Source organism: Porites lutea, chromosome 7 (assembly GCF_958299795.1).
Source record: "Porites lutea chromosome 7, jaPorLute2.1, whole genome shotgun sequence".
In the NCBI taxonomy this organism is placed as follows: domain Eukaryota; kingdom Metazoa; phylum Cnidaria; class Anthozoa; order Scleractinia; family Poritidae; genus Porites; species Porites lutea.
The window spans coordinates 30,410,213-30,429,652 of NC_133207.1; the positions used below are offsets into that span (position 1 = coordinate 30,410,213).

Sequence of the window (19,440 nt, forward strand, 5' to 3'; positions counted from 1 at the left end):
TCATTTTTATAGGCAAAAAACCTTCAGTTGAAAGCATGACGATGTTCCCAAAGCTACAGCAAATCGGATAGGATGAATTGTAGACGAAAGAAAAATAGGTCGGCATTTCCGAATGTCTGTTTAGCCTCTTTTTCAAAATGAGTCCTGGAGCTCAAGCTTCTTTTCATATGAAGACGAGTTTTCATCCAAGTGCAAATCAAACATATTTTTACGTAAATGGTATATTGCAATTGTATATTGCCCCAGGCTTCGCTTTGATAAAGTGGCGGAGGACAACTCGGAAGTGGGCCAATGCAAGCATTACCAAACGTGAAAGTAACGTTTTGAACTAGCTTATAACCATGGTATAGTATTTTGAGGCGAGCTCTAAATCTTACTTTAATCCACTTGATTCGCTTTCCATTAAATCATTCGCATTTAGTTTTGACAACACAGTTCCATTCGGAAGGGAAACCAATGACTCCACCGGAAACCTGCAAAAAAGCATGGAGTGAACCGGTTGCCTTGAATTCTGCAGAGAATTTTTCATTACGTTATCGAATTTCCTGTATATTTATAATCTGGTCCCACGTGTTACGTCAGCCGCGTTTCTGGTCGTCTCCGGCGAGTTCAGATGTGACGGCACCCGTCAAGGTTGTCGGCAAGAATTCGTCAAGAACACATGCCAAAAAACGGACATTCAAAACGACGGCGCTGATTTTCCTACCATAATCGAGGAAAGACAACGGTCTCAACCACTTTTCGATGCTTACCATCAGTAAAACAGTCCACAAATGCTCGGAACGGATCTATTTAATCCTGAAATGTTCCAGACCTCACTTCGTCAAGCAATTATGAGAATATTTTTCTAGCCGATCTGGAACTTTTAGACCGTTGTTGCTGTTGCTGTAGTTGTTGTTTCTTTTTTGCCAGGCATCGTGCTATCGTTTTTGGATCCAAGACTTATCCGCACACTTGGATAGCGTAAATTGGCCGGTGACGACTTATGGGTTATGGGCTCCTAATTTTGTCCAACACACTTTTTACGCGAATAAGCGCTGAATTGTTAGGGAGAAGCCATCCACATTTTTGGCTAATGTAGGACCACTAGATCCGTTTGAATGGAGGGTTGAGAGTTACGAATAAAAACATGGTGAATGGAATGGAAGCTGTTAGAATACCTACCTATAGCTATCCAAATGAGACTTTGCTGCTGTCTTAATCTCCGCGTCGGTGGCGTTAGCAGCTATATTCTAGAACACAAAAAAGGAAGAATTAATATCTCGTATCCGAGTTACCTTACCCCTCCATCAAAGGGAAGCCTGGATTCGCCAAAGGTATTGGCTAAGAGCTGCTATGTGTAAGCTTGTGTACGGTGTTCGCTTACACCCCAAAATTCGACTGAATAAGGATACGTTTTGCATCATTATGAATTAACGTTCCAACCAACTGTTTATGAAATTGCGACACTAGCTAGTATAACTGTAATGTTTACTAAGGGCGCTTTCCATTTGTCAGAACTGGGGCCCGTTTCTCGAAAGTCCCGGTAACTTTACGGGCCCGAAATCAAATATTCAAATCGAAATATAAAGAATAAGAGCGCGGGTCCTGGCTAGCAAACTACTCCATTTTGTTTCATTAACTGACAGTTTTATCTTGTTAGATGCAAAACTATTGAAACCTCGGTCTTTAATGTAACCGGAGACAGCTTACCGGGCCCGTTAATTATCGGGACTTTCGAGAAACGGGCCCCTGGCCGGCCCGGACCATTACCGGACCAGTTATTTTGACAATGAAATCGGCTTTTCCAAGGGTTTTTGCTGAAGAACCATCTCCTTCCTGCACACTATTGGCCGGTCAGTTCTGACAAATGAAAAGCGCCCTAAATCTTAGTGGCATTTATTAGAGTGTTCCTGTTCCTTCTCCCAACGCAGTACGAGAAGCATTTTCTACCAGAACAGCGCGAAAACGGGCTATTGACGCAGCAAAAACCAGCTTCCCACATAGTCCAAGAAAAAAAATTGCTGTCGTCTCTTCTCTCATCGAAAGCCCCACAACGAGACAGTCATTCCAACAATGTAGCTATGTGAACTCATCAGAAAATGAAGAACCTCAGATAGCGTCTTCCACTTTGCAAGAAGATGCTACAGCGGCGGTTCAGGCGACTAAACGAAAGCGATCGAATGATGCTCGTACTGCTGCTCAAGTAAGTCTTTCATTTATTCAGTCTTTCAGAAGAGAAGTTTTTAATTGGTGGAGTATATTGTTCGAGTGTGTATTCCAAAACCGGTGTCGTTCTCAGCTGAGATCCGTCCCTCGTGCTCTATTGCGGACAGTTCTTCGTATCGATTTTGCTAGCTCAAAAACGGATTTGGATGGGTAAATAACACCCTTTATTATATAAACACCAATGAAATACCAGGTGAGATTTCGCGCGAAAACTTGGTATCCTCACATGTGAAAATAACATGTTATCTCCACATGTGAAAATGTCACCGTTGCTATGGCTACATAATAAATATCGTGTTGAAAAAATATTTCACTCCTTCGCTGCGCTCACTCGTGAATTATTTTTCAACACTCGAAGAGAAATTTCGTATCTCCGCGCGGCCATGTATTATCCTCTATTTCTCGGAACGAATCAGGGCGTTAGTCAAGCGATATATTCAGTTTATTTCCTAGCTTCAAAGAGCAATTTAAGTCACGCACATCAATATAAGCACTAATTAATACTTAAAATTTTGCTTCCGATACCACAATTGAATTAGAAGACACTAGAACAAGTCTCTGGGTACGCAGCCGATTGAAATGTCAGATGAGGAACTGACATACCCTAAAAAAGCTAAGAGAAAACGTGGCGGAAATGTTGCAGTACAAGAGCAAAGCAAACATTGCAAACGTCCCCCCAGAAGCAACCTAAAAATAAACCCGTCTGCGCAGCCAGCCAACGAGCAACAAGTTGAAGGAAGCCATTCCGCATCCTTACAGCCGGCTTGCAGAGAGGAAAAACTGCATGGCTCCTCAGTAAAGAAGAGGAATCAGTGGACAAAGAGGAAGGTGAAGAAACCCCAACAACTTCATCAAAAAAACCACCTACAGGAAGTCCCACAAAATACGGACGGTGCCAAACACATCCTGGCATTATTCTGTATTTCACATGCGTTATTTTGACGGTTTCCAACGATAAGGAAGTTATTCGAGCCGGCTGTTAACTTGTTGATACACCCTGCGTGTCACCGATAGTGGGACATCACTGGCCTGCAGAACGGGCTGTATGTTATCGCCTTTTTCTGGAAATCGAAGATTAAAGGGAGGTGGGTACGAGGGGCGAGACACGCGAAAAGGGAAGGGCGCGAAAAACTAGAGCTGCGCCCACTTCGGTTACAAACTGCTAACTATTTTACCTTAAGCTCTGCAACAAGAGACCAACTGCTGATGAATTTCTCCCTCAACAGACGGACAATGGGCGAACTCTCCAAGGGTCCATCCCGGAGAGTCCGCCCTGAACCTAGAGTACAGAATAAAAGAGAAAATAACGCCATGTTCTGACGAGGCTATATCGCTACTAAAACGGAAAATGTTTTAGTTCATTGAAAATTTTTCCACCATCGGCCTTGCGCTGAAGCTTTTCTTATGAGGTTTTCATGCTGTTATGTATCACCCTCATTAAAAACCATTTATTTCTTTTTCAGCAGTTTGTGCATATTTATGTTTGACAAAAAAACCAGCGTCACTTTCAAGTCCAGCTGTAAACTGCAACGAATACAAGCTGATACGAGCAGGACTGTAGATTAAGATATAAATCATAATATTATTCATTCAAAATATTTCTCTATTTCTGATTGGCTTAAATTCCACCGCTAATTTTTCGTAGCCAACCGTGGAAGATGTTTGCTTTTATTTTACAACTGCCGTCAGTAGCAAAATGTCAGGTTATGTTCACACTTTACCGGGTAGCTTTTGCGCTGGCAAAAAACTGACCATACCGGAAAGGGCTTATGTTTACACATAAGAACGGTGATTTCGGCGCGATTTCTGTAGCGGGGCGAAGTTACGAAGCGCCGATCTCTAAAGTGGAGAGTGACATATCGGATAGGTGTTCATACTACACCGCATATACCGTGAACATAGCCTCAGACTGAAACTTAGGGACGCACAGACGTCACACGTGCGGCAGTGAAAGGCTGGAGAAAATCGCGAAAGATGTTACACGTTTTTTAAGACGAAACAGTCGACAGTCTACTACCTACGCTTTCTCGTATTCGTCCAATAATTTTCAGCAAAGTGTCACTATACCTCAGCAGGACTGATCGTCTAAAGCTCCCCACAGCAGAATGTGATGAACAAGTTTGTTTTCAGCTTTAGCCTGATTCATAGCGTCACTAAATTGCAGATAGGGTACCTGGAAAGAATAGTAAGTTTACAAAAAGTACTTATGCACAGAGCATAATTAATGTGAAAACAGCTGTATTAGTCTATGCTGTCAAAGTCCCCTATTTTTCCGTGTGATTGTGGAGGTCGATTGCCCAAAGGTAAAAACTGCTCGTGTGTAATAAAGCAACCACTTTACCTCCCATCCCTGACCCCATGGAAAATCTCTCCCCAGTTTTTGGTCACCGTCGACCCTTTTCTCCGTCGGCCATATCAAATCCCCGGTCGCGGCTAGATGGCACCCCTAAAAAGGTCGGATATCTTATGACGCCTACACAATGTGGCAATGCTGGCAGTTAAGTTTGGTGGTTAAGCTTTAGAAACAAAGCCAATGATGTTTCATGTGAAGTTGTTTAGGCGTCAAAAGGTGTCGTTAAAAGCTTTGTTTTACACTTCTTAACTTGTTTTAAGTATTTCACTGCGAGGCATGTCATAGTCTGCGTGGCAGGCGTTTGAAAGGGAAGGGAAAGTTAGATTCTGGCGCGATAGAAACGGCTAGGCATCACATTTTACCTGCGTTGTATACGTAATTTAACTCAGGTTAGATCCTTGTTCTGGGCCCCCAACGGACTTAATGAATCACCTAGCCTGTGTACAGACGCCCGCTTCCCTCAGAAAAATTTGGGGAGAGGGGAGGGGGCGTCTGTACAAAACAGGCTATGAATAACCGGAAGTCATTCCGAATTTCCTTTCAACCTAATTGGCAAATCGACAATGGCATTTTTAACAGGCCAATCATGGCGCATACTCAAATCCTAATACACAGGTGGGTGTCCAAAACAAATGCTTTACCGCTGGCTCGCAAACTGTAAAGTTTCGTTTGTGGCGCAAGCTATAAGAAGTGCAAAATACTTTCCTTTGCTGCAAAATGGTAGCCGCTTTCTAAAGATCTATAAGACAGCAAGATTGCAGCCGTTGTAAAACAAGCCAGCCAGGGATTACTTGAATGTATAGGGGGAGCTTAAAAGAACTTTCTTAGAGCGCAATAGATATGTTTTGTACCACCACAATAGGTATAAAATGGGGCGTACTTTCTTGAAACCGTACAATTGCTCTTCCAGGGCTTTGTAAGCGTCTTCAAACGAAATCTCTGTCTCCCACTTGATATCATCGCTTGCAGACTCTGTACTGACCTCATCTGGTTGTTGCTCATTCACCAAAGTGGACGGCAGTCTACTTTTAAGCTCCATTTGTGGTAGAAATCCTAGTAAAAACAAAAACTTCAAACTTCAACTCTATTTAATTAAAATATTAATTACAATAGACTGGCGTGCAAAATAGCAATTGCTAATCTAGGCGGACCAGTTAAAAGAAAAATAAAGTGAAAGGAAAGGAAAGGAAGGAAAGTATTGCAAGTTACAATTAGCGTGAATTCTTATTCCTATCATAGTTTTATTTTAATTACATTACGTCTAAGGAAAAACGAAAAAGAAATTGACGGAGAGCGGAAAGCACATAATGTTGTACAGTAATCACTTAACTGTTAGTCCAACTTTTTCAATTATCAAAGTATATGGAAAGTAAAACAGCTTGGCACGAGAAACGCATTCATCTTGCTCTGCTGTGTACAGTTGTTAAAATCCACAATATAACAAGAACATAACAAGAAGGCATTTGATCGATCCTTTACATCTAAAGAGACATTCAAAGAAAAAGTTTCACTGGCAGTAATTCACTAACCAATGTCTACCTCCATGTTGCCCCCTTGATCTCTGCTTTCTTTGTCACCTTCAGCTAACAAAGACATGACAAAAGTACAAATGAACCAATAGTAATTAGATGATGGATGAAGGCCACAGAATACCTTATTTTTGTAGCCTGAGAAAACAGCCGACATTTGGCGACGCTACCACTGGTTTCCCCGCCAAATGACGTCTGAGAAACGAGCGCAGAAATTCCTTACTGATGACGCGTCACTACCCAGATCTGGGTAGTACTTCTGATTGGTCGTGCCGCGCGGGAAGTTTCATTCAACCAATCAGAAGCGCTACCTCGATCTAGGCAGTGGCGCGTCATCAGTGTGGAATTTCTGCGCTCGTTTCTCAGACGTCATTTGACAGGGAAACCAGTGGTAGCGTCGCCGAGTGTCGGCTGTTTTCTCAGGCTATTATTTTTGGTGCTTTGTTAATTGTTTACTTTTCGTCTCTGGTCGTACAAACGTTTCATGCGAACAAAAAATACCATGAAAAGGAAAGTAAAGGAAAAATTGAAAGAATTTTGAGGTGCAGATACGTTATAAGAAGCAACTATGGTTTGCTTGACATGTGCAATTGTTGACAGGTGTCGGTTTCCACATTGTAGAGTCGAGATTATATAATATTGATTATAGACTAACCTCTGTCCTCATCGTTTGTCCCTTCAGGAATCAGCCATTCCATATCTGTAACAGAAGTAAACACAAGAATATAACTGAATTTGAAATTTTTAAATTCAAATTATGATATTCACCATTTACACATTGCCCATGATACAACTTATTCCCCGTTCACCCCTAAAAAAAAGTCCCGTCCGGTAGTCCGGGACAAGTAGATCTTGGATCATTTTAGGTTTTAGGGAAACTACCCACCTACCCCTCCCCTACGATAACATATTAACACTTACTTCTCACCTAGGGCAAAACATTGACTTAAGGAAGGGGTAGGTGGGAAGTTTCTCAGAAACCTAAATTGATCCTATCTTCTTGCTGGGCACTTTTAAAGCTTACTTCCCTAAAGGGCATGCGTTCTAGCCTGCGAACAGCAGACGTATTTCCGGTTGTCGCTTCTCTCCCGGAAGAAGAGAAGCGACGACCGGAAATACGTCTGCTGTTCGCAGGCTACAAGGGTTCAAGCCAGACATCTTCAAACCAAATCATTCACAAAATGATCAGGAAGTGATCCCGGGAAAGCAGAATATGAGAGCTACTTGCCCAAAGGACAAACTGGAAATCAAGTTTTATTTTCGAGCCTTACATAAGCGTTGTTTCCAATTTCCTCAGAACTGGGTATCACCGCCGGCCGAGGAGAAATTGAAGACAATGCCTACACAAAATTTGGGGGGTTAAACAACGGCTATGAATTGTACGAGAGAGAAACGCCATAAATGTAGAGCTTGGAATTATGTTGTGCAACATTGTCGACAAAACTTGGAAGTTTGAATGCCCATCGTCACAGCCACGAATGTCTCTCTACAAATTTCAGAATTCAAAGGTATTTAAAGGTATTTCATTCTGTATTTCGTTTAATGCTGTCTAAGTTAATGTAAGAACAAGACTGTACTCACCCACATTGAGGCTTCTGTTGTTTGGAACTGCCAAATGGAAGGAACGTACATGGCTACCATCTTTTTGGATCACAATATTTCCTAAGAACTGCCCAGGAGTGAACCAGAATGGCAGCAGAGGAGGCTCATTCAGTTGAAATTCTGCGTGGATCCTGTTTGGTTTAAACATCATGGGGTTGACAGCGAATTTCTTGAATCTAATGAAAATGGTCCTGACAAAAATACTCGAAGAGAAGCCAACACGATTTCATAAAAGACACGTTATTTGCCCGAGTCATGTCATCTGTCTCAAGGTGTACATTTACTTAGTCTTTGGCAAAATGCACTGAGAATTAAATTAGGTAAACACAAATTTGACCACTTAATTCATTTTAACCTTTATCTACATGTGACGGAGCACGATGCATCTCATTAACAGTGGCATGAACCAATCATGAGCCCGTATTTTAAATTCCAATGCCACGACTTCATGCCTCTCCCATTTTAAAGGGCGTTAGATGCATTTTAGCGTGAAACAAAGATTTCCTCTATGCAGTAATCTCCACGTAAGAGTAACGACAATGATACCTTGCTTCCACGACACAAACATTAATTTAATGACAACCATCGAAGAGTGGGTCAGCTACAAGAAGTAGTGTTTGACAAACAATTTATTGGACTCAATGAGACAAGCGTAAAGTGTACGATTTCATGCATTCCTTAAACTCGTTTCAAACGCCCCCGTAAATCTCACGAAGGCACCACCTCCACTCCTTGTCACTGGTCTGGCTTTCTTGTGATGCACCGTTTTATTATATCCATATATTTTGAAATCACTGGTGATCCTTGAAATCTGATTGGCTCTTAGCAGTATGAGTTATAATGGTAAATCGGGTCGTGCAATTTTGGTCTGAAATCATACTTGTGATTTCAAATCGAACTCGCCCTGCGCGCTCGTCCGATTTTATAATCACGCGTATAATTTCAGACCAAACTGTACTCCACTCAGTTCAATTACAATTATAAATCATACAATATTTTCTGAATAGCCCCACCAGCAAAGTGGGTGTCAATACAGCATTTTGCTGCAATGCTGATAGAAAGAACGCATCACATGGTAACATTATTGACACTTTGTCGCAGAGTTTTACTCAACTACAAAATTCTTTTATTTCACTCCAACCAACAGTTTAATTTGCGGCACAAGTCTATTTAGTTCTGATATAAAACTTGTGCAACGCTCAATTGCAAGCTTCTTTTAACGTTTTACAAAAAAAAGTTTAGAAATCTTGTTCAACTATTTCTTTTATTTGACTACTGACCAAACGTATATTTTAAAGAACGATTATATTTAGTTCTGACACTTACGCAATGCTCAAGCTCCGTTTATCTTCACTAGTTTAGAAACATACTTCGCTTAGGCTCACCTAAGGTGGCTCCGTCATTAATATAGGCGCATTTTGCTCGGACAAACTTACCGTCATATGCTTGTTTATAACGCGATGGCTGCGAAACTTTGAAAAGAACAACAGATATCATTTGGCAATAGTTAAAAATATTCCGATGTCATTGATGCTAAATATTTTTTACGAAATTAGCGCTTAAAACTTGGACCCTACTGATCAAAGAAAATCGCGTCTAGTAAAAGATTAAGGTGATATTTTTAACTGAAATTTCTGGTATCGGCTCTTATTGATATAATAAATATGCCAGAGAAATTTCAGAGAAATCGTTGGAGCAGAAGTCCCTAACTAGAAGTAGCTCAAAATTCAGTTGTGAAATTGACTTGGAATTTCAAAAACAAATTGTTATGTGGTAGAAAGAGCCACCAGTTCGAATTTTCGGGACAAGTAATTTCAGTGTTTGCTAACTCTTAAAACAAAAGCCGATTGCCAATTGTGCAACTTATTATTCTATTGTATTGCTATTGCATCAGTCTGTCTAAAATGTGTCTTTGTCAGTACAGCTCACTAGAGATCATACAAAAAACATATATACAAACACCAATTAGCAGATGTTCAAACATGGCAATGACTTGAACAGGAAGTCATGATAATCAATGTTTTGTTTTAGTGACAGGCGACTTCTGTAAAGCAGACACCTTGCCACACGGCTTGGTGGCTGAACACTAGCATGTTTTTTAAATACTACGAAGGCAGAGTCACATCATCTCCAATGAGAATAAATGGCGCCCAGAAATGAGGATCACAAAACTTTGTGGAATTTCTCATCACCTCCATGGCTTTATTGAGGCATTCACTAGCTTTCAGACCGCGACTGAAATGTTGGTAAAAAGCGTTCATGAAGTAAAGCGTACCTTCATCACTAATCGCCCAGAGAGCCACGAGAACTGAACGAGCGCCAGCTCCGATGAATGCACGAGCAATTCCGATGACTCCATCTGCTTTCACCTCGCCTTTAGCACTATGACAGCAACTGAGTACAACCAGACTTGCCCTCAAGGGCTTCCCCTCCAGATCTGACAACATCAGCATGTAATCTTTTTTCTCTCCTTTGCTGCCGGGATTTGAAGCTAGCAGGATTTCTCCTCGCTCCATATCGCCATGTGCGGCGATGTGAATCAACTGCGCTTTTTCAAGACCTTGAAGAACCTTTTCCTTGGTTGCATTTTCTCCTATGAGGGGCTCTACACCCAACAGCTTGCCGATCATCAATGCCTCCTCTTTGGCGCAAGGCAGCCGACGTTTCGGTATCGCCGGATCTCCCACTATCAAGGGACTTATGCCACCCTTCAAATCTACTCGGTGCTCCATTATCAACTTTGCAGTTGCCAGAGACGGAACATGTCGCACTTGTAAGGACTCTGCAAGGTAGTGTCCATTTTCATCTATCAAGGCAGCAAATGGGATGAGATGAACTGGACCGTCGCTTACAATAACAACTTGGGAGCCTCCTGTGCGTTCCTGAAGGCGGGGGCAGAGAATCTGATACAATCTTCTGAGCGCATCTTTTCGTTTCTCTTCATAGCTTTGTAATTTCTCTTGTTCTTCCTCATCTTCAATTAGTCGGTTATTAGCACATGTGACATAATCTTCGGCGTAAAGGAAAGACAAGGAACGATCTTCATATTCCCTACTGCCGCGGCCTTTTTTTATCAGTAACTGTCGAGTTTCAGCGAGGATTGACATTAAATTGGTTCCCTCAACAGCAAGAGTTGCCGGAGAGGCTTGTGCTTCACAAGAGGAGGTTTCCTCTGAAACTATGCCGCAAGGCATATGAGTGACCTGTCCATTCGATTTTATGGACCACGACCAAATAATGCTGGTGTCGTTATTTTCCAGTAACGAAAAAAATATTACAGTTGTATCAAGAAGCTTCACTACTTCACGGATTTGGGAGAGACTTAAGGCTCTGTCGTCGTTAGCTTCAGATTTTTTGAGAGAATAACTGGTAGTCATCAGCTCAGCCAAAGCTCTTGAACGTCCTCCTTCCGCGACTAAAAGACCTTCTTCCGCTTTGTTTTGTATCAACAGAACAAGAATCAACAATCTGTAGGCACCAATACTGTGTTCACACCTTGACACTTTGTAGTAGTCCTGCGTCAGTGCGTCATCAAACAGTTCTTGGTAGAACAGAACAGCGCGCTTTAAGTGATGTTCTGCTTTGTCATATTGACCAAGGCCGAAGAAATAGCATTGTCCAAGCTTACAGTTGGCCTCCGCCGATGCAATGTTGTATCCAGCCTGCTCTACCATTTTGCAAAGAGCTAGAAGATGATCAACCGCCTTTTCGTGTTGAGAAAGTCTGAAAAAGCATTCGCCAACATAGTGAGAGGCCAGTACCTCAGACACTGTGTCTCCATTTTCCTTTGCAATGGCAGTGCCCTTTTGATAACATTTCAAAGCATCCTCGTAGTGTCCACGCTTTAAATCAAAATGGCCTAGGGCAACGTACGCCTTCACTTCTAATTCCTTATCATCAACCTCCTTTGCAATGTCTAGACTTGCTTTATAATGACCAAAAGCCTCTTCCAGGCGTTCAAGTTGAAAACAACTGTAACCAATTGTGAGGTGTGCACGTCCTTCCAACCGTTTCGTGTTTTCATTCTGATTATACTTTGAATAGCTAATATACCACTTACAGTAACGTATGGCCTTGTCGTGCTGTCCAAAGTGACAGTAACAACGAGCCAGGTGAAGATAAGCTTGTGCCTCGTCATATTTATTACCATTCTGTTTCGCAATATCAGCCAGTGCTTCAAAATGAGACACTGCCTTATGGGTTAGTCCCATACCGTAAAGAGTTGTTCCAAGCATTCCAAGAGCTGTGGTTTCCCATTTTCTCCCGACCTGTTTTGCGACGTAAAGAAATGTTTCAAAGTATTGAATAGCTTCCTGCGGCCGCGATTTTTTTTTACATTCAAGGCCCAGTGCCTGACAAGCTTGCATCAAGGAATATCGAAAGAATCTTCTATACTCTTCGACAGTCGTGACCGAGTCATCTTTGGGTATTTCCATTCTCTTTACATTGAAAAAAGAAATACGTGATTATTATTAAGTTTTTTGGTAACTAGAGCATGGAGCAAAAGAACGGTCAAATCACTTAAAAGTCAACTCGTGCGTGGTCAAGTCCCTCGATATGCACACGTAACTTATTCTAGGTGACTTTCGGTCGACTTGAATGTATTTACGATAAGAATATAGGTTGTATCTTTGAGTATGTGCTGTACTGTGTTATTAACCCTGATTAATGCGTTGAGAATTCCGCCTATATAGCTTACAGTGTGGTCAATATATGTAGGGATTTTGGCCATATCTATGTCACTTGTGACTCGATATGTTGTTAGAGCCTCAAATTCTGTATACAGGTTGTGATTATCGATTTGTTCACGAAAATCTTCGAAACTAGGCCGACGCGCGTGTCACGAGGCCGTTCGGCGTGAAAGCGATGCCATATTACGAAATACCATCGATGAAAATCCATTGTAATGGTAGGGCCCTAGTTTGGCAATTTTTTAGACAGAATCTCAGGTATTATCTCATAGAGTAGCCGCAAAGACAACGAGCTCGAAGTAATCGACCGCATTCACAGGCAGGAAACTTCTGTCCTTGTGAAAGATCAGCATAAGACTCCACATAAAAGAACCAAGTACAGAGCAGATTGTTAAATATGGCGAACTAACAAAGAAAGGATCCTCTTTAGATCAGTTCAAGAGTGCCCAAAACATTGGTGTACTCTCGGATTTTTTGAGTCAGGCACGTGTGAGTGCCGCAATGTTGTTCTGTTAAGTGTTGGTTAAAATGGGTGAAAAAGGAGGTGTGGAAGAGTTTTTCCTCGGAAATATGTCAAATATTAACGTAAACTTGCTCACCGAATACCGAAAGTGTACTATTTCCGATAAATGTTGTTGACTGAGAGCAACCTCTCCATTTCGAGTGGCAAGTGAACGCGCGAGTGAGGGGCAAAGCCGTGAGGGGCCGAGGAAACGAACGGTTTTCATTTTTGTAAGAGATCGTTGCATCGTCATCATAATTGCTCACTCAATTCCAAGCGTACCCGCACCCCCAAAAGCATTTGTCAAGAGCTGACAACTTCTTTGGCTCTCGACATCTGAGCAAGAGCGGACAAAATTGCGTAAACTCGTCTTTAGCCAAACCCGTCAATTCCAATCACTTTCGCGAGATTTATCTCCAATTATCGGAAGAAATCGCTCCGTATCTATAGGTAAAAATCAATCTTCTTCCAAACTGAAAAGTATCCCTGTGTTGTTTTAAAATTTTGAAAATGCTTCGCCTTGGTTTCTTATACTATGTTAAACACCGTCAAACATTCATGTCCACTTTCCAATCACTTTCGTTACCCACACTTACAAGATCTCAAACTCATGAGTTTACTGGTGGTGAGTAACAATACAAACGGTGAAATAAGAGTCCTCTACTCTTTTTTTTTTTACACCAGGCTTCAAAATGAGCATAACAGTCTCATATAAGGAATCATTTCAGTTGTTTCAGTTATCTTAGTATATCTATATCTTTATTTGTAATTATCTTTTACTCATTTAATGTAAATATTTTTATGATTTTTATAGAAAGATTTGTAAAATTTTAGTTATTAATTTCTGTTGTGATGCGCTTTTGAATATTTTATAGAAAAGGCGCAATACAAATAATAAATGTTATTGTTATTGTTATGTACAGATTAAAGATGTGTAAGGCATAGGTGAGGAGTCAATTACGTAGAACATGAAATTGGCTAAATGTTTTTTTTGATGTTATGGTACAATAGGTAAACTCAACAAAGACAAAATGTCTTTGTGTAGCATTTTGTAACTTTAAATTCATCATAAAACAGTTCGAAAACACATTGAATTCTGCAAGGCTGATCGTGCTAGTCTACGTGAAAATTAACTTTGCAAGACATCAACACGACACTGATAGATCCCAAAACGGAGCGGGGTTAATGTTGTAGCCGGCGACAGCTGTGTTAGTGAGTTTATTCGTCCACATCATGATTATTTTGTAACATAGCGAAACGGTATCGTGACAAGCGCGTCCGCCTCGTTCCGAAGATGTTCGGATGAGTGAACGAATCGATAATTATCGGACCTGTATATTTCCGGTTGTAGCAACATATCGAGCTTCAAATATAGCCAAATATTTCCAACCTTTATTTACCTTACCGTAAGCTATATATACGAAATTCTCAACCCATTAATAACACAGTACATCAACACTCGATGGCACAACCTATTTTTTTATTTTTCAACACTTTTGTCACGCTTGGCGTTCCATAGTGACAGGTTTGAGAACTCGAAATGTATTCTTTGCTGCGGTTTGAAGACATAGTGAACAGTTTTCTCAAAGCCTGCCAGGCTTAGAAGACAGGAATGTAGAATGATTAAATCCAACTCTTACCGTGACGATGAGATACTTGTTTGAAAATCCGATACTTTTCGGCAAAGCTCATCGCTCAAAATTAACAGAATGAAGTACACAAAAGCGAGACGTTGAGATTGGTCCCAAAAACCTCCGAGATCTTAAGATCGGTACTATTTTCAGTCTGTAGATCGGTTCGTTAACAACCATGATGTGGTATACTGAAAAATGATATGGTTTTTGCGCTGATACTTATGTTTTAAATGTCCCAACCATACTTCACCGTGCAGTAAGATTGCGCCCGGTCGTATGCGGCCAAGAGACTATCATACTAAACTGAATAAACAGGATCTAAACAAAATTTGAACCCACGGATCACAATTTGTAGTTGAAAAAACCCTCTAACTAGTACTGATTACTTACCTTTCTACAGAGGGTACAGGTGTTATTCAGGCAATGCCAAAAATTGACTTGATGAAGAATATATATCGACGGAATTCAGCGCACTACTACAATGCGGAAGTTATGGTTAATAGACTCTTAAGTTCTTTCAGAAGCATATAACCGCGAAGCGTACAACTCTGTCCCAATGCTGGGGTTTTTCACGGAACCAATCAAAATTTACTTCCTAATATGGAATTACTGCATGACAAGAGCAATTACTGTTTTACGAGGTAATATTTGACGAAAAACGGAATATTATTCCCCAAATGACTAGGATTGAATTCATCCGAACAAGACAAAGTCGACTACTCATGACATTCACCGTAAGAGAAGCGATTTCTTCAAAAACAGTTTTGGGTGACCATTAGCGCAAATAACCTTGAAAAATATCACGTTATATAAGCTTACTATTGATCTAGAATAACTAGAAACATATTTTAAAATTAAATTCACTAGCTGCTGAACCCGAAAGTAAAAATTGTATAAAATTCGCTGAGATCTTCGCAGAAGTGATGCGTATAATAAGAGGAATGAAATGCAAGATAAGCTTAAAATTAGACGCCGTGTCTCACGATCATGTTTTCAACTAATGTTATGAATGAACAAACAGAAAACAACAGACAGACAAATTGTTTCTTAAAAAGTTTTAGTCGAAAACCCAGTTCCGATATCAGTTTTAGTTTGTCTAATCTACAGAGATACGATAAAAAACAACGCACAAAGAGGCCATCCCAACGACAAGGAGTAAAAATGTTGCCTTCACTTCGCTTGCAAGGCAATCTGCTATGATCCACTGAGGTAGAGTATTTAAAGGCCACAAAGACAGAAACTTGTGGCCAACTGGCTTTACATTTACCAACGTTGAAACAAAAGAAAAGTTGACGTTCCTCAAAGCATAAAGTAACCTTTCCATCGCCCTTTTAATTGGTCTATTCAAATTTTAATGAGATGCACCATCCTCTGATTGGTTTAGTCCCAAGTTGACGTCGTTTACCACTATTACATGTATGTATTTTCGTGATAACTAACCCCAGAGTATCACAGCAATGCCTCCAAACTACGCATATCCACCTCTTCGTTTCCCTCAGTGCAATTGACATGCAACCTCGTTCCCAGGCCTCTCTGAATCCTGGGAACGAGGTTGATATATATGTAAGTTGTTTTCTTGACATTCCATTGCTGAAACCCTTTTTTGAAGGGCTTTCATGTGACACTAAATCTATTCCCACATTCCAGTTAAGTAAGCAAACGCCACTAAATGGGGTTCAGGCTTGGTTGGACAATTGCAGACAAATAACTGTACTTTGTCAACCCAAGCTTGGCGCTGGTGCCTTTGCTTGGAGGAGTGCATGAAAGGACTATTAATATTACTTTGGTTTTCAGCGTTCTGTGATAAATTACCAGAAGGCTAAAAATAAAAATCAGGGATTAACATAAAAGTTACCATTTGCAAGGAGTATGTGCAAAATGAAAGGTGACAAAGACCTGAAAACGATGTCCAAGTAATCTTTGTTCTCTGCGCGAATGCAAGCCACAGTTCCCTGTGGGCCAAATCTGGTCAGAAGAAATGGCCGTGGATGAAACATAGCAAGAAGTCTGTAGATAATCGCCAGTCTACCTTTTATAAGAGGAGGATAATATCGATCACTAGTTAGACCTGGACCTAAAGCAAAAAGCATACAAAGAAAATTTAAAAAGATGGTCACATGTCATATTCGGTACTAAATATGGGGTGCATATATCGAATATTGCTAAATGACAATTCGTTCACCAAATTTGCATTCTGTCAACCTCATCATAAAAGGCTTATCTGCCATTTACTTAAACTGATTTTTCGATCTCCATTTGCTACACTAATTTTGTTTTGAAACATGTTCAGTCGTTAAATATTCAGAAAAATAGAGCTTCGACACACAAGACCAAACAAATAATAATTGCATAATTGTCAAAATGAAGTGTGTGATGAAGGTGGATTCAGTTTAAGACCAATACCATTTCTTTTTCAACTCCTCTATATTACAGTATCATCTTTAGTGAGAGAAAACACCAGACATATCATGGTTGCCTCATGAAATGACATCTGAGAAATGAGTGCAGAAATTCCATACTGATGAGGTGTCATTACCCAGATCTGGGTAGTGCTTCTGATTGGATGAAGCAAATTCCTCACCAATAAGAAGCTCTTCCCAGATCTGGCTAGTATGCACCATCAGTATGGAATTTCTGCACCTGTTTTGCAGATGTTATTTTGCAGGAAAACCACCAGTGGTTTCGTGAAATGTTGGTCATTTTCTCAGGCTATATATTATCTTACCCATTTTATCAATCCTGGACTCCACAATGAACCAGGGTTGCCCCAAGTTTGGTGACTGTGTTCCATGAGGTAAAAAGGCTACAAATCTATTCACTGGAAATGTTGCCATGGAAGCAGAGGCACTTGTCCATGACTTGAGGCCTTCCAATTGATTTTCATTGTCCTATAAAAGAAACAAAGCCATTGTCTACAGTTAAGAGGTTGCATGTATAGTTTAAATCAGTTATAATCAGCGTATTGTTGTAATCTACCATTAGGCTATTTTATCTGAAGAGTGGTACGCCATCGTGTAGTACGAAACTATATAGTAATAAAATGCCTGTGGTCAAATCTTCAGTTGATAAAACATTGTACTACTGGTATTTTAAAATTTCTGTATTAATATTAACCAACCAAACATTCAAGTAAAAGCTCTGCCTAGAAGAACAGAAGGAGCCATATTATTAAGAGCCAAAGAATTATTTATGATACGTAGCACGAAATACACAGGGAAATTTACTGTCCACTTAAGTATGAAAACTGCTTAAAACACAAGGCAAGCATGTTTTGACAAGGCACGACAATAAATAGCTCATGAAACCTCCTCAGCACCCACTCAGACTCTTAACAAAGCCACAGAGTCATACATGTACTAGCCAGCATAGCAGGTGCTGGTTATTTTTTTTTTTTTTTTACAGGCCGCAGGACAGGAACAAACGAAGGGGAGTGGAGCATCCTCTCCTTTTCTTCCCTCTGGTGTCCTCAAAATTTCTTCCTTCACCCTAAATAAGCAGTGCCTGCTATGCAGGCTATACATGTACATGTACTTATACTCACAGTATAGGATTCATCTGATGTACTATATTTGGTCATTGTTGAGAGTACCAAGGGGGTAAAGTTAGAAAAAAGTGTGAGCTGTTCCCTGTTACCATCGTGAGGTTCTGGCTCATGATCAGAAACATCAGAATTGGGATCCACAGGTTTACCAGGACCATCCACTACCTTAAATTTGTACAGAAGAATACAGTGTGATTACAGAAGAAAAATAATGTTAAAACACTGCTGTAAAAATTTGAGTCTTAACCATTAATTTTACGTTTATGACTGTAAGAGCGGTTTTATTCTTGTCTCCACTGTCAAAAGACTTATTTGAAAATTGCAACACAACTGTAGGACCCCAGGGGAGAAAGATTTAAGTTTTAATTGTCAATACTAATATGTTTTATCCTGATTGAAGCTTTTTAAATCATTTTGAGCTGTAAGTGCTGGACATCCAAAACTTCACATCAAATGAAACAGCTCAATCTTTTCCATTCTATTGCCGAGAAAAAGGTGCAACTCCGATCGATCCACCGAAAAAAGGCCGTTTCTGAGTTGCTCCATGCTTCTGTTTGAAAGCAAGGCTAAATGTGAAGATGATTTTCATTCTCATTTACACAAGAAAGGTTTCGCACTCAGCTATAATTTAAAAGTGAGGATTTTTGGAACTCCGAAATGATCTATTGCATCCAAATGTTAATTAGCTCTCCTGGCCTATCAATAAGTTTGATTGACATGAAATCTAATGACCTTAATATACTGTAATTTTGTACTCTGTTAAGGCACGGTGGCACACACAAACGCTTCTAATTAGTCTAATAAAAACTATTAATAATTAACTGTCAGATGTGTACCTTTCGATCCAAAATTCTGTTTGCAACTTGAACAAACTCTGACAAATCCAGCACGCCATCCAAATTCTGATCATACGTTACAAACAAACTCAGTACCTCTTCGTCTACAACGCCATTTTCAAAGTACCGCGCTGTCTCCCTGTTTTTTCCAAGAAGTGATCTGTTAAGCAAAACTGGAGTAATCACCACTCGATCAACAACCACCGCCAGAACTGCAAAAAATACCGAAATAAGAACAAATTTCCAGCCGGAAGTTGCAGGCTTCTTCGAATTATTTTCCTTCATCTTGGAGACTTTGCGTCGTCAAAATGACAAATGACAGAATGACATCTTAGTGTTCAATTTGAATGGAAGAAAGGTTGAATCTCAGTTTTAACAATAAGGCTTCACATGCCAGCTGAAATCCTACAAAATCATGCAGAATGTGCTTTCAAACAGGTTAGCACAAAGCAGCATCAAAAACAGCCCGCGTTTCTTTATTGTGATAATAGACGTTTTGTGATTGGTCAGATCTCTAGGCTAACCAATCATGACGCCTGTTATA

At 40.4% G+C, this 19,440-nt stretch overlaps 1 protein-coding gene across 1 annotated transcript in view; it reads right to left on the reverse strand.

Moving 5' to 3' along the window:
* The window catches only part of LOC140943071 (selenoprotein N-like), a 22,300-nt gene extending 2,984 nt beyond the window's left edge, over positions 1–19,316 (reverse strand). Inside the window, exons 1-12 of the mRNA XM_073392124.1 lie at positions 18,897–19,316; positions 18,061–18,225; positions 17,245–17,407; positions 16,416–16,593; positions 7,672–7,823; positions 6,746–6,790; positions 6,091–6,144; positions 5,442–5,614; positions 4,276–4,381; positions 3,384–3,487; positions 1,165–1,232; positions 378–473 (exon numbers count right to left, since the gene is read on the reverse strand). Coding sequence (XP_073248225.1) covers positions 378–473; positions 1,165–1,232; positions 3,384–3,487; positions 4,276–4,381; positions 5,442–5,614; positions 6,091–6,144; positions 6,746–6,790; positions 7,672–7,823; positions 16,416–16,593; positions 17,245–17,407; positions 18,061–18,225; positions 18,897–19,181 — 1,589 coding nt within the window. The 5' untranslated portion in view covers positions 19,182–19,316. The remainder of the gene's footprint in view (positions 1–377; positions 474–1,164; positions 1,233–3,383; positions 3,488–4,275; positions 4,382–5,441; positions 5,615–6,090; positions 6,145–6,745; positions 6,791–7,671; positions 7,824–16,415; positions 16,594–17,244; positions 17,408–18,060; positions 18,226–18,896) is intronic.
* Positions 19,317–19,440: the final 124 nt, after the last annotated feature.